The sequence below is a fragment of the Gopherus evgoodei genome, chromosome 9, assembly GCF_007399415.2.
Source record: "Gopherus evgoodei ecotype Sinaloan lineage chromosome 9, rGopEvg1_v1.p, whole genome shotgun sequence".
Classification (NCBI taxonomy): domain Eukaryota; kingdom Metazoa; phylum Chordata; order Testudines; family Testudinidae; genus Gopherus; species Gopherus evgoodei.
In genome coordinates, this window is record NC_044330.1 from 64,388,917 (window position 1) to 64,408,047 (window position 19,131).

Sequence of the window (19,131 nt, forward strand, 5' to 3'; positions counted from 1 at the left end):
GTTTCTCCCAGAAGGAAAGTATTTTGCACCCCAGGAACCCAGCTGTCACTGCAGCTTTCCTTTCACTAAATAAGATTTTTACCAAATATAAATTGCCCTCAAATTTCTCTAAGAGAAAATGAAATTGTATCTTTGCAGTAATATCCCAAGTGTGCAAGTCCATCCCCTCAGAGCAGCCCCACACCCTGAGCCCAGGGGAGAAGCCCAACTGGTTTGTGCCTTTGTAACCCTGGGGCCTGAAGCTGATGACAGTAAAGTAAGTGAGCCATCTTGGAGCTTTCTGATACCACCTGCTGGGAGCACAGGGAATTGACTGAGCAACGTCCTGGCTGATTTTGATCTCGTTCTCTGCCAACAGGCTCCACTGGAGAGCTCAGGAGTGACTTGACCATGGCAGTACCCTATATACCTTTTAAAAGCCGGCATTAGGGGCCATTGGGGTGAAATGTGGGTACTTTTGGGGTTGGGACCCACATGCGAAGGAATGTGGACAAATTGGAGAGAGTCCAGCAGAGGGCAATAAAAATGATTAGGGGACTGGGGCACATGATTTATGAGGACCTACAGGCCATATCCTGTATTTTAAGCTAAGACAAAGTTAGCATATCTATATTGTGACCTTTTACTCAGAAAGCAAAGTTGATCTGTATCTTGTTACTCGGATAACACCTGGCAGAATCAGGGTCCCCACCCTTGGTCAGGGTCTCTGCAGTGCTTGGCACAACTGGGACATCCACTCTTGGATGGAGTATCTGCAGTGCCCAACACAATGAGGCTCCAATCTAGGAGCCCAATGAGGATACAAAAATCTCCCCTTTAATATGTTTATTTTAAAAAGTCTATTTTTAGCCTTCAAGTTCAGGCAGAAAACATGGCCCAAGAGTCTCAGAAAAACCAAGAAAGTAATAACCTTATCCTCAAAGGGAGCATTTTTAAACATCTCATGATTTTTAAGCTGCCCTCTGGATGTTTGAGTCCAGACTCCTAGTTATTGTTCTCAATCTAATCTTGGCTGAACTTTGGATCTGTAATCAGTGACACTGAACTAGTAAGTGGAGTTGTACAAACAATTTTCCTTGGGCCATTGGTCATCATAGCTTCCTTTACTGGGGTGGAAACCAAGAACTGAATGAGTGTTCTTTCCACCCCAGTTCTTTCCAAATCCTTGGCCTTGGTTAGGGTAAATTTACAATTCTCTGAACCTTTAAAAAAACACTCAAAATTTCAACTGTGTTAGTGAGCAGTGGCTCCCCGAAACATGCCCAGCTTTTCTTTAATTTGGTGGCACAGTTCCAGGCAAGGGACTGGATACAGGCCTGGATCATAATCTTTGTTTGTTACCAGAGCTGGAGATTCTATTCAAAGATAGCTATTTTTCTGCAGCTATTAGATTTCCAACACTGATTTTATACACATTTTCAACACCTACAAAGGATAAATACAACAAAGAAAACCACTTCTATTTCCTCAACATCTGTGTCAGGAAGGGCAGCATTCCCCATACCATAGGATTTGCTAGGAGAGATCTTTTGTAGGGCCTGGGCTACAAATCATATGGGAACCAAATACATGGGCTGATGGGCATTTTGCCTACTTCAAAATCACCTAATGTGGAATTCTATCCCCTGATCAGCTGAGATAATATTGACTTCAACAACTGAACTACACTGTGATCATATGCACTTCCTTCAGTTAGTTCGGGTTCTGCTGCTGTTCACCATTTCTGAGTGGAGATTTTAAATCACTGCTGTGTCTTTGTTAGCATGCCCAATAAATTGGAGAGTTCTCCCCTGTTGTCAGAACTGCACTTGAATTTTCCTCATGTCATCATGGAGGGGTGGGGAAAAAGCAAAGCTGAAGTGAGAAATGATGACTTTAGTAAATGGTCATTTGTCTTAAGTTCTCCAATAAATCTGAGCTACAGCCCATCAAACTGAACTATTAGCCAACTGAGTGACCAAACAGCCTTCAGGAAAGATAGAAACCCACATCACAGAGAGACAGAATATATGACAATGAAAGTGTCAAGTGAAATTCCAGAGCAGGTTACATCTGATTATTCAGAATCAGGACAAGAGATTCTTCCATCACATTCTCCTCTGATCCATTCAAACCTGCTTCACTCAGCACTGTCTCACTAGTCAGTTATGTTATTTACAACATGCATAGTATCCTAGCATCCCATAATGGGGGACAAAACAGCTACCTTGAAGTTGTGGCTTTATCAATAGATGGAAACTGGGATATAAACTCCCAATGATCACACTATGTTTGGGATCCCTTTGAATTCCACTTCCAGGTCTTTGACACTTACATCTGCACTCACAGTGACTCTGATACAGGATTAAAGAAGTCAAACCATCATCTCCAAGCACAGACAACGGAGAATGCTTCATCACAGGACACTTTGAGAAGTGGATGGATAGAATGTGATGAAGATAAACTCTGCCTGGCTCAGACAAAATGTAACAGTTCTGCAGGGATGGGAAAAGAGGGAATCATTGAGCCATCCCATCTCCTTCCAGTGTCACAGAAGCTGAAATAACACTTTTCCCCTGCCTCTGCTCCTCTTCAGCACAACCCAGAGCAATGTTAGAACACTGGCAATGATACAATCTGCATCATTGGTGACTAATGTCAGGGACTCTAACCCAGATGGAAAAGTTCGTTGTCTGACTGCGAGAGAGACAGGCAACACCAAAAAGGTCTGATCAAAAGCTCTTTATTGACAAGCGCACGCATCAATAGAGAGCAGCTCATCTCCAGAGAGAACCAGCCTGCTCTTTACATCTTAGTATAAGCTTATATAGACAGTTCCGTCACATCATAAATTATTCACTGGAGCAACCCACCCCCTTCTTCTAACAACTAGAAACTAGACACTTTTAGTATACATGTTTTACAGCATTAGATGATTAACAATATCTTAGCAAGCACCAGAAGTTAGGAATGTAGGGGAGTTAAAACAGACAGAGAACTGAACCAAGCAGTGAAAACAGAGAGGCTGGGATTTCTTATCAGTTCTTCAATGGAACTGTTCCTAACACAGCACAGTTGGTACTATACCAGGAATGCAGTCTCTCCCTTATCTCACTTTTTCCCAGCGCTTGTGAGACATGCTGCTGCTGCTCAGTGTTTTCCACTCAGGAATTACCCACAAACCTCTGTTAGCCTGACTTTGGTCAGGTTGGTATATCTGGTTTTGTCTGCAATATCTTTATTCAGGCCTAATACTAACAATAACTTTTGTGACAAAGTTCCTCCTCTACCTTAGTGGGTCCTGCGCTTATTGGCAGATTTGTTCACCTCAGTGATCTTCCCCTCTTGTGGAACCCACGGTCTGGGTCAGCTCCTCCTGTGTCTGATCAGGAGTTGAGAGGTTTGGGGGGAACCCGGGCCCGCACTCTACTCCGAGTTCCAGCCCAGGGCCCTGTGGATCGCAGCTGTCTATAGTGCCTCCTCTACCAGCTGCATGACAGCTACAACTCCCTGGGCTACTTCCCCATGGATTCCTCCAAACACCTTCTTTATCCTCACCACAAGACCTTCCTCCTGGTGTCTGATAATGCTTATCCTCCTCAATCTTCCAGCAGTACACTCTCTCACTCCCAGCTCCTCACACATGCTCCTTCTCCTCTGGCTTCTCCCTGCCTGACTGGGGTGAGCTCCTTTTTAAACCCAGGTGCCCTGATTAACCTGCCTAGATTGGCTGCAGGTGTTCTAATTAAAGTAGCTATCTCCACTGCCTTCTAGAGAGACCTTTATTGGCCCCAGGTGCCTTGATTAACCTGGAGCAACTGCCATTTGGTTACCAGGGTACTAGGGATTTGTTTAGCCTGGGGCTAACATACCTGTTTCTCAGTACTTTACTGTAGCCATCTGGCCTTGCCCCATCACAATTTGCAATAGGAAGAATGGTATAAATGTGATGTTCCCTGGTTCCTGATAGGAAGGGCACACTCGAATTACTCACAAGACAATGGAGTTGATAGAAAGGCCAAATGGGCCCACCTTAAAACAGGGCAAACTGCAAAAGGCAAAAATGGGCCACTCATCTGGACAAACTGAGGAATAATGGTGTTGCAAACAGTTTAAGCAGCTTTAAAACTTACTATGTCGGAATCAGGAAAAAAATATTTAAAAAAAAAAGTATAGATAGCACTAGAGGGTTTTATGGTGTTTATCTCCCTTGCAGATTCTCTGATGGTTAACATGGGCTGAGTGCCACGAGAAGCTTTTCCCACACTCACGGCATTCATGGGGCCACTCCGGATTCTCTGATGTTTAGAAAGCACTGAGGTGTTAGTGAAGCATTTTCCATACTCACAGCATTTATAGGGCCTCTCCCCTGTGTGGATTCGCTGATGGGTAATAAAGTGTGAGCGGCGATTGTAGGGTTTTCCCACACTCATGACATTCAAAGGGCCTCTCCCCTGTGTGCATTCTCTGATGTTCAAAAGGCCTCGGCTCTTAGTGAAGCATTTTCCACATTCACTGTATTCATAGGGCGTCTCTCCTGAGTGGATTCTCTGACGTTTAGAAAGCACTGAGGTGTTAGTGAAGCATTTTCCACACTCACAGCATTTATAGGGCCTCTCCCCTGTGTGGATTGTCTGATGGTTAATAAGGTTTGAACTGCGATTGAAGGTTTTCCCACACTCACTGCATTCATAAGGCCTCTCCCCTGTGTGGATTCGGCGATGGGTAATAAGGTGTGAGCTACGACTGAAGATTTTCCCACATTCACAGCAATCATAGGGCCTCTCGCCTGTGTGGATTCTCTGATGCTTTATATGAGTTGAGCAGTCACATAAGTTTTTCCCAGGGTATTGCTACACTTGCAACTTCAAAGCGCTGCCACACGAGTGCGCCTGTGGCAGCACGTTGAAGTGCGAGTGTGGTTGTGGCACCAGCACTGGGAGAGAGCTCTCCCAGCACTGCAGGTACTCCACCTCCCCATGGGGATTAGCTTACAGTGCTGGGAGCCTCGCTCTCAGCGCTGGGGCACTGTTTACACTGGCGCTTTACAGCGCTGTAACTTGCTGCACTCAGCGGGTGTTTTTTACACCCCAGTGTAGTCAAGGACCCACACTCAGCACATGTATTTTTTCTCTTTCCTCTGAAGATTTCCTGCTGTTTTTTGGTTTCCTAGAGGTCTGTCTGAGTTCCCCAATACATTTACCCACTTTCTCCCCTGGCTGCTTTACCTGCTCTCTTTCTGGTCTGTGCTGAATGTCATGGGATTTTTCCTGCTTATGACTCCTGGACACATTCCTTTTCGATCTTTGTGCTAATTCTCTGTGTTAATCCATTTGCTTAACATTTCCCTGCTGAGAATTCTGCTCCTCTTTTTCTCGCACCATTGCATCACCTGCTGTGATAGAGACAGAAACGTCAGACAGGGATGGAAAGGGGAAGGCCAAACCAAAACAAGTGCTGGAGAAAGGTCAAATAAAAACCAGGAACTGAACTCCCCCAAAATCTTCCCCCAAAGGTTGTGGTGGGATTTTATGTTTGTATTTTATATCATTTAGAATAAAGGATAAGGAATAAAAATATAGCATGTATTACATGTATTGATGTATGATCTGATCACATCCTGCCAGCCACCCTTTTAGAGTAACAGAAAGAAATGGTTAATGGGCCAGTGAGTAGAGATATATCAGCCAGAATCTGTGACTGGACTGATTTCAAGGCAGTAAAAGACCTTTGAGGATCACCAATTTGTTGCAGGTTTAACATTTTAAAATAAGTAAAAGAATGCCATGGTTGTTTTCTTTTGCATTTCAATTTGATGTTCCTGTTCAAAATGTTGTGTGTAAATTAATTCTGGTTTGTGTGTGAATGAGGAATGTGTGTGTTAAGAGATAAGTGTGAAGGCCACCGCTGAATCAGATGTACGAGGGAGGAAGCAGCAACAGATGCAAAGGTGCCAGGAGGCTGCAACACTCCCCTATTGAAATGCCAGAGGAGGGCTGATTGATGATTTTAAAGGCACTTATCAGTGGGGACAAAATAGCTGTGATCAAAACCAAGTTGGGATAACTTCCTGAGGAACTACTTGATGGAACATCAAGATGAAGGACGAAAAGGACAATTTAAGAAAACAAGCACTCGTCAAACAATTCATTACAACATGATGGTGCAAAACTCATTGGTCCCAATGAAGGAAAATCAGTATATAACCAGGGTGCCTTGCCAGAAACTTTGGGTTCATTCTGCCAAGACTTCCCCAGAGGATTGTATTGCAACCAACAGAACCCAGCTCCTCCTACCCATAACAAACTAGCTGGCCACTAGGTTGATCCGGACTCTAGATTGGTAACTATAACATCGACTGGCGGCACAGTGTGTGTGTGTAGTGTGTGATTGAATGCATATGCTAATTGTTTCAGCTCCAATGAATGTGGCATATTGTCTTTTCCCCTGAAAAAGATCCCGTGTGCTTCTTATAAGCATAAAAGGGTAACACCCACAAGGCAACTAGCTAGCACACCTTGGAGGGACTGTTCAAATTAAGTTGTTCATCAAGACACACCTGGTTGACAATGGACCGTGGGAAAAGCCCATCTATACTGAGTGGACTGTCATGTAGTCTATCATGTAGACTGTCTGGAATCTAGGTAATGGCATCCTGCAGTGACTGAGGGAAATTGGGCATGAACACAAGACTTGCACATGTGACTCCAAAATCCATTTTGTTGCTGTAATTTTCCACAGGAAGAACAATGGAATGCCCTTCACATGGCAAAAGTATAAAAGGCCCTGGAAACACCTCCATTTTGTCTTCAATCTTGCTTCTTACCTCTGGGGGAACTTTGCTACAAACTGAAGCTCTGAACAACCCATCCCAGCCGTAGATGTACTCCAGAGACTTGACTTAAGCCAATAGTTTATTTCATCACTGCTACAAGCCTGAACCAAGAACTTTGCCATTACTGCATGTAATTGATTCCCTTAGCCAATTTTAACTCTCCCCTTTCTTTCTTTTTATGAATAAACCTTTAGATAGTAGATACTAAAGAATGGACACCAGCATTATTTTTGAGTAAGATTTAAGTTGTATATTGACCTGGGAGTGGCTGGCCCTTTGGGATCAGAAGAAACTATCATTTAATAACACTGGTTGTAAAGAACTACTCATCTCTGAATGCAGTGTTTTTGATGGTGTTATAAGAACCAGAATGCCTGAGAAAACTGCCTTTTTGTTTTCTTGTTAGCCAGTGTGGGAAACAGTAGTTTACTTTAGTGGTTGGTTTGGTCTATCTTATAAAAGAACAGGAGTACTTGTGGCACCTTAGAGACTAACAAATTTATTTGAGCATAAGCTTTCGTGGGCTACAGCCCACTTTATCAGATGCATGCTACGCTCAAATACATTTGTTAGTCTCTTAGGTGCCACAAGTAGTCCTGTTCTTTTTGCGGATACAGACTAACAAGGCTGCTGCTCTGAAACTTATAAAAGAATAACCACCAGTTTTGGGTTGTTGTCATAAACAGATAGTTAAGGGTTAATGCCTTTTTTACCTGTAAAAGGTTAAAAAGTTCACCTAGCCTAGCTAACACATGACCAGAGGGACCGATGGGGGGACAAGATGTTTCAAAAGGAAGGAGGGAAGTTTTTCCTTTGTTTAGAGTTTCAGTTTCAGCCGGAGTGAAAAAGATCAAGGAACAAGCCTCTTATCAGAGTAGTAAGTTTTAGAAAGGAATAAATAGGTTTATGCTAATTTCTTTGTAACCTATCTTATGCAGTTAGAGATAGAATCAAATTAGGTATTTTTTTGTGCAACTAAATTTGTGCCCAGAGGAACATCCTCTGTGTTTTGAATCTGTTGTCTGTGAGAGTAGCTGGTATGCTAATCTCTCCCAGAGGGTTTTTTTAACCTTTCTTTTCTTTAATTAAAAGCCTTTTTTTAAATATCTGATTGATTTTTCCTTGTTTTTAGATCCAAGAGGATTGGATCTGGACTCACCAGGGATTGGTGGGAGAAAGGAGGGAGGGTGGTTAATTTCTCCTTGTTTTAAGATCCAAGGGATTGGAGCTGAACTCACCAGGGAATTGATGAAGGAATCTCTCAAGGCTACCCAGGGTGGGGAAGGTTTTTGGGGGAAAGAGAGTGATCCAGACACTGAAAATTCTGGATGGTGGCAGTGATACCAGATCTAAGCTAGTAATTAAGCTTAGAAGCATCCATGCAGGTCCCCATATCTGTACCCTAAAGTTCAGAGTGGGGAAGGAACCTTGACTGTTGTGTTTGCCCTATTTCTCAGCAGTTCGTCCTGAATTTGGCATCCTCAGTTGTGACACGCAAAGGCTTGGTGAGAGGGTGCCAAGGGAGGGGTCTGGGTTGTGGATTTACAGGGAGTTAGGTGATCCAACCTTCAGACACTCTCCCTTGGGACCACCCTCTTTAGGGTATGTCTAAGGTGCATCAGGGAGTCGGCCACCATCAAAATCCCAGATGTAGAATAAAATTGTGCCTCCTTAAGATCGTGTTTTCCAAGCCTAGAATTCAACTGTCACCAGATGGATCAGACTGAACAGGTTTCAAACCTCGAGGAGGCTCTTACCTTCTAAACAGGGACAGCTGTTTTCTAGTAAAGTCAGGAAAAGGGAAGTAGAAAACTCAAAAGAAATTCCTCCTGGCGCTCATGTACCTGAACCCGAATACTCTCTCAGTCCTCAAAGAGAGACCTGGAGAAGGAGACTTGCTGAAGTAAAGCCACAGGAATCTCTGAGGTATCCCTGGCCCATCGCCCTGTCCTGCCTGGCTGACATCAGCATGTCTCTGTGAGGTCACCACCTCCCCACCACCTTTGACCAATAGTTTGAGGTCCTGCAAAAGGCCTTTGTGATATCATTGCCACACCCCTCCCTTGCTGTGCTAATGTCCTGCCCCTGGCCAGGCACTTTGGAGGTTTGAGCTACTCCCTGTGGATCACCCCACTCAAGGAGCGTTTGTTCTAGGAAGCAAGCCGGTAGTTTTGGATCATCTGCAAATTTTGTCAGCTCACTGTTTAGCAGATCATTTATGAATATATTGACTAGTTACCTGTTTCCATCCTGAAAACTGACCATTTAGTCCTACCCTTTGTTTCCTATCTTTTAACCAGTTATTGATCCACATGAGGACCTTCTGGAGGTGAAAGTGTGCTGGCATGTTACGGTATGGGGTACCGGCAAGAGCTAGTACGCTGTGCCAGCCTGGCCAGGCTTCCCCAGGCTGGTGATTTAAAGGGCCCAGGGCTCCCTGCAGCGGCCGGAGCCTCGGGCCCTTTAAATCACCTCCCAAGCCCCTCTGCCGGAGCCCCAGGGAGCAAATCACTGCCGTGGTAGCTGTTCTCTCCCACTCTGTGAACACAGAGCAGGGACAGCAGAAGCTTCCTTGCAGTGGGGGGGGGCACCCTTGTCCGAACTGTGGCACCCCCATGACACCCCTTCCCTAAGGACCCACACTCACACCACCTCTCCCCCTGAGGCCACACCCACAGAATGCCTCTTTCCCCCAAGACTGCCCCCTTTCCCTCTCCCCCATCATTTGTCCTAACAGCCAGTAAAGAGTGGCGGGGCCATGGCCCTCTAAATTCCCTGTTCCAGAACCCCTGACACAGAGCTAAGCAGGCAGCAGTGTGTGCATGTGTGTGTATGTGACAGAAACTGCTGTGCTGAGCTGATCCAGTGAGAGAAGGGGGCTGACGTCAGGCCTGTCCTCTGCCTCAGGACTGGTTGTTTCCAGCAGCTGTCTGAACTTAGAGACAGTGTGCCAACACACTCACTCTTCCGGAATGCACACACTGTCTCTCCCCCCTCCACACACACGTTCCTACCCCACCATGCACATTGCAGTTGAAAAGCAGCTGGCAATCTAGTAGGATGCCCATGCAACAATGGGATAGAAATCTGTATCATGAGAAGCTGTACCAGCCCGTGAGGCATTGCAAACTCTTCCCAAAGCACCCTGGAGCCAGTTACACAGTGGGATAGCTACCCACAGTGCACTGCTCTCCATGCCAATCCAAGAGATGCCAGCATGGATGTGCTCTGGTGACACAGGGGCACAGGGTGGACATGCAACAGCTGTTCAATTAAAACACTTGAACTCAGGCCACATTTAATCTTTCATGTAGACATAGCTTAAGAGTGAGACAAGACCCAGCTTCATTGAAATTAAAGGGCCACAACTTCCTCTGTAGTCAGCAGAATTTGAACCAGCACAGGGAGACCACAACAGATTTTGAGCCCATCACCTTAACCACTCGGCCACAACTACTTGTGCAATGTTGTTGGAGAAAAATGCAGTTCTTGCTTTTTTGTTTGGGTGCAGCAAAATCAAATACTTTATTATTTCTCCAGCAATTGCAATAGAGGGAGGGAATGCCCTAGGACACTGGGTCACCCCAGTCCCGGACAGGTCTCTCAACAGGTAAACAATTCCAGCAAGCATTTATACCTTTGTTACAGACAACAACAAGCAATAATACAGACAATAATGAGCAACAGCTGCATTTTGTTTATACGTGGGCTATCCTGCTATCTTATTTTCCTCACTTCTGGGCGCCAGTCTATGTATTTGATTATCAGTGCAAGGTCGTGATAACTTCTCATGCAGTTCATTCCTACTCGCCTCACACTATCTCACTTATAAAAATCTCACGTCATTAGGGTTACAGCTGGCCTAACTCTTGCTAACAGACTGACATGCATTAAGATCCCCTACAAATCCTTGTCAATTCTTTCCCTTCTTCCACAATGTGTTGCTCTCACTACACTCTAGTTCTGTTCTCATTGAGTGATCAGTTCTAGTTGTTTCCTCAGACCAGCTTCCACAACGCACACACTGCTGTGCCATTGTGTAAGTGTGTCCATGGCTGAACAGCAAGAATTCCTGCTCCCTTCCCTTCTCGCTGGAGCATGAGGAGAGTGTGTTTGTGGTTAATGATGGGGAGATGTGGGTGGTGGGCAGGTCAGGCCAGGGAAGGGGGCAGAGAGATGTGCGTGGTGGGCAGGGCAGGTCTCACGGGAAGGGTCAGAGAGGTACAAGCAGTGGGCAGGGCAGGTCTCAGGGGAAGGGTCAGAGAGGTACAAGCAGTGGGCAGGGCAGATCTCACGGGAGGGTCAGAGAGGTGTGAGCGATGGGCAGGGTGGGTCTCAGGGAGGAGGCAGAGAGGTGTGGGCGATGGACAAGGTGGGTCTCGAGGGAGGGGACAGAGAAGTGTGGGCAGGAGGGTCTCAGGGGAGGGCTCAGAGAGGTGTGGACAGGGCAGGTCTCACGGGAGGGGACAGAGAGGTGTGAACAGCAGGCAGACCTTGGGGTAGGGGATGGAGAGGTGCGAGGAGGCCTTGCGGGAGGAGAGGAGCAAGCGAAAGGTGGACCAGCAGGCCTCAGCCAGAAAGGAAGAGCAGGGGTGGGAAGTGGACAAATGGGAGTGAGGGCAGAGCACAGGTAGGGCCTCAAAGGGAGGAGAATGAGGGAAGGGGGTGGAGTGAGGAAATAGCACCATGGTCTGGACAGGGCCGCCCACAGGATTCAGGGGGTCTGGGGCAAAACATTTTCAGGGGCCCCTTCCATAAAAAAAAGTTGCAATATTCTAGAATACTATATTCTCATGGGGGCCCCTGCAGGGCCTGGGGCAAATTGCCCCACCTGCCACCCCACTGAGTGACCTTGCCCTCAGCCTCTTCTCCTAAGTCCTCTGCCCCCTAATTATTTTTTATTGCCCTCCCCTAGACTCTCTCCAATTTGTTTCTGTAGTGGGGAGAGGGAGCGTGAAAACTGGATGCAATGCTCCAGATGTGGCCCCACCAGTGCTGAATAGAGGGGAATAATCACTTCCCTCGATCTGCTTGCAATGCTCCTACTAATCCAGCCCAATATGACCAGTTACACTGGTCTACAATTTTTGAGAAGTCGTCTGCTTCAGAGATAAAATGTGATATTTATTATGTATTTTGATGTGCTGAATTCAAATATGACGATTAAAACACTGATTGGTTACTGTTTCTAAGATATTTATGTTTTTACATTTTATGTTTATGTATATTGTGTAGATAGTAGAGTTTTAATCATAATTTGTAAACCTAGGTCTTTTCATGTGTTTATGGTTGCTTTACATGCTAATATTTCACCTGTCCTGTTTATGTAACACTTTAAAAATCAGCAAAAGGGTTATATAAATAAAATTTATTAGGAAACAAAAGGCAAAAAACTGTTCTGTACATAGTTTAGTCCTATTCAGTGTCTACTCGGCGTTTCTTGGCTTGTCTCTTGTATTCATTAAGTGGAGCATCTCTTGTCATTGTCCAGCAATAGTCTGCAAGCATTGATGGGCTCCATTTCCCCTGATAGCCTGCCAGGAGATTCCACTGCTGTAGTCTGGAGCCCAATAGCTCTGCCTTCCTCTTGGGTAGTTCCAAATCCCTGACAAGGTCATTCAATTCACCTTGTGTTATGATGTGTGGTTCAGAGGAGGAGGATGGGAGAAAATGTGGGTCCTGTGACATTGATGGTTCAGGACCAGAAGTTTCATCCTCTTTCTTGTCTGACTCAAGTGAGAAGGATTCTGGTGCATCAGGAACTGGCAGTCCTTCTCCGTGGAGTACTGGGAGTATGGAATGTTTGGATAATGCACAGTCCACTTTTTCTTCTTTGACACACCTTTCCCAATTGGAGGCACCATGCAGAAGTAACAATTGCTGGTATGATCTGTTGGCTGTCTCCAAATCATTGGCACTGCAAAAGGCATAGATTTCCTTTTCCTGTTCAACCACTGGTGAAGATTTGCTGCACAAGTGTTGCAGCATATGTGTGGGGCCCACCTCTTGTCCTGATCTCCAATTTTGCAGCCAAAATAAAGGTAATAGGCTTTCTTAACCATAGTGGTTAGACTGCTCTTTTGTGATGCAAAAGTCACTTCACCACAAACATAGCAGAAGTTATCTGCACTGTTCACACAGGTACGAGGCATCTCTGCTCATTTTGGCTAAACAGAAATATGTCGCTTTGCAAAATCAAACACTGAGAAATAAGAGAGCACGACACTGTGTGATTTCTAGAGCTGATATAGGGCAATTTGTTCAGCAGAATGATGTAAGCTTCGTTATGATTGCATCATCCATGACTTCTAGGAATAACATGATGCAATTCATATCATGTATGATGCAATACCAGCTTCAGATTGCAGCATTCATTGTTTTGCCTAAAAAGCAAGTACTGCCCAAACCCAGTCATAGATTTATTCATTGATCCAGTCAAAGATGTATTTTAATCATTTCTGGTTTAAATTGAGATCCCTTCTCTTTATAACTCACTTATCCTCCGCCACTCCCAAGTCAAGGGTCGTATATACTGACCCAATAGCATATCTTGAAAACTAGAGCCAATCAACAATTTTAAGCATCATTTTCGTTCTCAGTGACCCAGAATTAGTAAAGTTTGACTACATTTATTTCAGAAGCATTTTGGCTGTAGAGCAGTGTTTCCCATATTGAATGCAGACACAGCAATATTTGATAAATTGGTTCCTGGCCATTTAGGAGGTCATTTCCCACCTATTTATAAATAATGAAGATGCTCTAAGTGGAGGGGAGAGAGCTGTCCCGTCCGTGTAGTTAACCCATCTCCCCAAGAGGTGGTAGCTATGTCAGTGGGGGAAGCTATGCTGGTGTATGTGCAAGCTGTGGTGTCTACACATATATATAAAGTTTAATCAAACCCCATTTTTAAAAGCCCTGTGGTCTGGGAATAGAAAAGGAGCTCTCTGAGGCAGAGCCCATCCTTCAAAATCCTTAAGATCACTGACTTGCCTTTGTAAATGTTAGGGGAGTATAGCTCAGTGGTGTAGTGTTTGGCTGTAAATCAAGTGGTCCTTAATTCAAATCCAAGAGCCCCTTTACAAACCTGCTCCTTCATTAAAAATAATTTCATTTCCAGTATATTCAGAAACTCCACTGAATAGGGGTCCCTGAAATGAATGGATACACTTCATGCTTTCCTATGCAAATACATAAAAGCCTAGCAAACATGTCCCTCTGCTGAAATCACTTCCAATCCTCCAAGTGTCTAGGTTTGTTTTCGTCAATTAAACAAAGGCATGTGAAAACACATTTGCAGGTCCTTAGCCTCCATGGGCTACAATGTGCAGAAGAACAAGAACCACATCCACTTGGGAGGAATGGACTAGTCTGTATTAATTTTGGTAAGTAAGTTGTCATTGGGACTGAAAACTCTATTGGAGGTGGACAGGAGCCTGTTACAAAACTAAAATAACCAGGATTTCCCAAACTCCCTGTTACACATTCAAACCTCTCTTTGTGCACATGGTATCAATTGGGGCTCTCATAAATGGCAACCTTCCTTTAACACAGATCATTGTTCCTTATAACTTTCAGATGCATTCAAATGGCAGCTGTTTAGAGGTCATGGGCTGCTAGTTCATGAGCAGGAGCAGAGTCTCTGTAAGTTTACCAACCAGAGAGCTCGTTATGTCTGCATCTAAGTAAGTGCAGAGTTATTTCAATGGCTGCTACACTGACACCTGCTGCCCTTTCTGGCTGGTTAATTGCACTATTTGGAACCTGCTCCTAAAATTGTACCCTTTCTGGGAGTGAGTCAAAACTGCTCAAGGAAACCTCATTGGGTTTCAATGATAGTGCAGGCAAGGACCTGATGGGACAGCACAGGGGTCTCAGCATTTCTCTTTCATTGTAGGGTCAGAGGGTGCTACTAGCATGACTGTGGGGTTCTATTCTTGGCTGTGGGAGGAAAGGGGTGTCTAGTGGATTAAAGTGGGGGCCTCAAAGAGAAAGCATCTCCCTTTTCAGCTTCAATGCACATTGAACAAGAACATGGCTTCTCATCTCTTAGGTTTCAATGGAGTAGCTGTGTTAGTCTGTGTCCTCAAAAAGAACAGGAGTACGTGTGGCACCCCAGAGACTAACAAATTTCTTAGATTCTGTTGCCATCATGTGGCCATTTCATTTCACTTCTTATTGTTAAAAGGTTTGGGTACTTCACACAGAAACGTTATTTCCTTGGGAGAGATGGAGAAGTGGAAGCTGCATTGATTTAATCCTCTGAAAATTAGATAAGGATTAAAATATTCCCCAGACAGTTCATTCCCAACCATTCTCCCTCACTGCTGCCAGTGAAGTTCAGTTCTGTCCCACGGCCCTAAGAACTGCTGGGTGCAAGTCCTGGGTCTGATGTGCAGTAAGAAAAAAAAGAAAGATAATGGATGTACCCTATCTCCTAGAACTGGAAGGAACCATTGAATCCAGCCCCTTCCTTCATTGGCCAACCCAGACAGTGTCTGCATAAAAGAATAAATGGACACAAATCAGATGTCAAGAGTTATAACATTCAAAAGCCAGTCGGAGAACACTTCAATCTCCCTGGTCACTCGATTACAAACCTAAAAGTTGCAATATTAGAACAAAAAACCTTCAAAAACAGACTCCAACAAGAGACTGCTGAATTGGTATTAATTTGCAAACTGGACACCATTAAATTAGGCTTGAATAAAGACTGGGAGCAGATGGGTCATTACACAAAGTAAAACTATTTTCCCCCTACTGTTACTCACACCTTCTTGTTAACTGTTGGAAACGGACCATCCTATCGCTGCAAAAAGGTGTTTTTCTCTTGCTGATAATAGCTCTCCTTAACTGATCACTTTCTTTATAGAGTATATGTCAACACCCATTTTTTTCATGTTCTCTCTCTCTCTCTCTCTCTCTATATATATATATCCCTTCCTACTGTATTTTCCACTGCATGCATCCAGGAAAGCTTATGCTCAAATAAATTTGTTAGTTTCTAAGGTGCCACAAGTACTCCTGTTTCTTTTTGCAGATAAATTAATGGATGGTTATTAGCCAAGATGGGTAAGGAATGGGATCCCTAGCCTCTCTTTGTCCGAGGGTGGAAGTGTTAGGTTCAGTCCCTCTGGGGCACCTGGCATTGGCCACTGTTGGCAGATAGGATGCGGGGTTGGATGCACCTTTGGTCTGACCCAGTATGGTCTTTCTTATGAAGGGAGGGGCAGAACCTTGCTGTAGAGTTTTTGTAGTGTAGTGGTTCTTATGTTTGCCTCACATGCAAAAGGCCTGTGGTTTGAAACCAGGCAAAACCATAATGGATTAAATTTCCCACCTTCTACTAGCCTGTCCCTCCTGTTGTAGGAGCAGCAGTGATTTCTATGCTCAGAGGGTCTGTTATACTTCCCCTGCTCCCATTTTTGTCTCCTCTCCCTCTCTGAATGCCTGTGAAATGGCTTTACCCCTCCTGCACCCTCCTGGACTACTCGAGGGATGAATGGGCTGGTTAAAGAGCAGAAGAACTTCCAGGTAGATAAGGTGTCTGGGACTCTAATTAGGCCACACTCACAAAACCAGAGCATGGCCACTGCCCAAGGTGGAGTGTGACCAACCAGATGCAGCCAAGTCATCTCTAGTCACAGACCATTGGGTGCAGGTCCTTAAAAGGGGAAGGGGCCATGTGCTCAGGTGAGCACTCACAAGCTTGTACCTCCAGCGAATGCCCTTTGCCTGACCGCCTGGCCAGTGGTTCTCTGTGTTGTATTTCATTGTGCCTCAGGAAGGCTTGCCTTCATCGCACCGTCCATAGCTGCGCTGTGGGACACTTACCTTGCAGAATCCTGACATCTCCAGTGTTGTGTCTGTCTTGGGAAAAAGAGTATGCAAGTGTGAGTGTGACACTCCCCCCCTCTTCTTCTTTTGAGCTTAGCTGTCAGTATAATGAACCTGCTGCTTTCTGCCAAACTCTGGTGGGTCATTAGTCCTCCCTACGCTTACAAGCTGGCCCAATTTTGGGTAACATCTGCAATAAACTCAACCCCAGCAGGATAGAGGGTGGTGAAATGAGCTGAGAAAAAGCCTTAGTTTCAGTATCTCCCATACGGTCCATGCTGGAGCTCTTTTTTGATTCTGGGACTGCATGGTCACCTGTGCTGATTGGCGCTCCACGCTGGGCAAACAGGAAATGAAATTCAAAAGTTTGTGGGTCTTTTCCTGTCTACCTGGCCAGTGCATCCAAGTTCAGATTGCTGTCCAGAGTGGTTACAATGGTGCACTGTGGGATAGTGCCCGGAGGCCAATACCGTCGAATTGCAGCCACACTAACCCTAATCTGACGTGGCAATACCGATTTCAGCACTACTTCCCTCATCGAGGAGGAGTTCAGATATTGGAATTAAGAGCCCTTTATATCAATATAAAGGGCTTTTTTGTGTGGATGGATGCAGGGTTAATGCGATTTAAGGCTGCTAAATTCAATATAAACTCGTAGTGTTGACCAGGCCAGAGAGAGCAGCAAGTTTCTCCTATTGTTTCTTGCTCTTGTTTTCTTTACAAGCTTTTCCTCTGCACTAAGTTGCAGTTGTCTGCTGGCAGCTCAGTTGGTAGAACATCAGGCTTTTAATCTGAGAGTGCAAGGTTCACATCCCTGGTCAGGTGATAAACTACTTACCAAGATCTTAAACTTTCTTTCTGCAGTCCTCTTTGATGGTACTTTTTCTCTTCAGGATTTTCCCTTTCCTCAGAAGGGCCTTTTTGTGTGTGGGTTTGAAGGGGCAACTTTCTGACAGCCCCTCTGTCCTTGCAGCCTGGAGGAATAAAGGCCTCTGGGCATATAGAATGTTCCTTCCCTGCCCACACACACGTACAAACACACAGAATATCCCTAAGAAATTAGAATCATCTGCTGCCTTCCTCTGTCCTGCTGAATCCCCAAATGAGGATGTTCTTCAGCCCAAACCCATGTCCCCTTTTTTCCCAGTGCCCCTCAATCCCAACCTTCAGTCCCTCCTATGCACACTGCTCCTCACTCCCAACCAGAGCCTACTCCTCTTCACCCTTCTCTGTCCCAACCCACAGGCCCCTCCTATTCCCAGTGCCCCTGAATCCCAACCCACAGGTCCCGTTTCCTCACACTGCTCCTCAGTCCCAATCCACAGCTCCTGCCTTCCCTCCAGCAGCAGGTGCTTCAGACCCCCTCAGGAAGATTTTCTTGAAAGGTTTCGTGTATGAGTCTGCATGTGGATTTTACAGTATGTTGGAAATATGTTGGTTTGCTTGCCGAAATGATCACTTTTGGCTGGTGTTGGATTCCCAGTCTGCATGTTATAGGGGCAGGAGAAATAAAGGGTTGTTATTTTTGTTGTGTGAATGGAGGGCAGCACAACTGGCCTCGGCAGACCTCAAATGGCGGACTCACCCTCAATTCAATAGTACTTGCTAGGCAGTGGACAGAGGTTCCAAAGCCAAGTGGGCTGGGGTCTGGGTCCCAATACTAAAATGGTATTAGACCAACTTTAAGACAGGGTGGCTGTGGAGCGATGAGTGAGTCCCTAGGCAACATAGTGAGTATGGTGCCTTCTTATTTTCCCCCTTTTCCACCCAGGATGGCAAGTGAACAGTACAGAGGCACCTCTGGGCTTGCACTGACTAAGGATGACAGCTGTGAGTGGGGTACAGAGAGGGGATGGCTCATGTTAAAGGACTTTTGGTTGTTGGACTTATGAACTGTAGGGGGAAGGATACTGCTCAGCTTATTTGGGGGTGGGTCTTTTCCTCATGGTTTATGTTTATGTGTTGGGGCTGCTGACATGACTTCTGCTAAACCTGGGCTTACGTTGCAATGTAGACATGCCCTGAGAGTGCATCTATATTGTGATAAAATCCCTATGGCCTGTCTGGCTGGGATGATCTGATTTGGATTCCTGGGGCTCAGACTGGAGCCCAGGTTCGGAGACCCTCACCCCTCGTGGGGTCTCAGAGCGTGGGCTCAAGCCCAAGTGTGTACACTGTAATTTTATAACCCCGCAGCACAAGCCCCACAAGCCTGAATCAACTGACCCAGGGTTTGAGAATAGTGACTTGGGTGTGTTAATGGCAGTGTAGACATAACGCTAGGCTATGTCCACACTACAATGAAACACCCACGGCTGTCGCATGCCAGCTCAGGCTCCCGGGGCTTGGGCTGTGGGGTGGTAAATTTGCAGAGTAGACATCTCAGCTCAGGCTCAACACCGGGTTCTGGACCTCACAAGGTTGGAAGGGAGTTTAGCAAGCAAAAAATGTAAAATGGCAGTGGAGTATTACCATGGACTCAT

The 19,131-nt window shown here is 45.4% G+C and overlaps 1 protein-coding gene across 1 annotated transcript in view; it reads right to left on the minus strand.

Annotated features, from left to right (window-relative positions):
* Nucleotides 1–4,012: 4,012 nt before the first annotated feature.
* The window catches only part of LOC115657023 (zinc finger protein 502-like), a 75,341-nt gene continuing 60,222 nt past the window's right edge, over nt 4,013–19,131 (minus strand). The window contains exons 3-4 of the mRNA XM_030574217.1: nt 4,251–4,787; nt 4,013–4,027 (exon numbers count right to left, since the gene is read on the minus strand). Coding sequence (XP_030430077.1) covers nt 4,013–4,027; nt 4,251–4,787 — 552 coding nt within the window. The remainder of the gene's footprint in view (nt 4,028–4,250; nt 4,788–19,131) is intronic.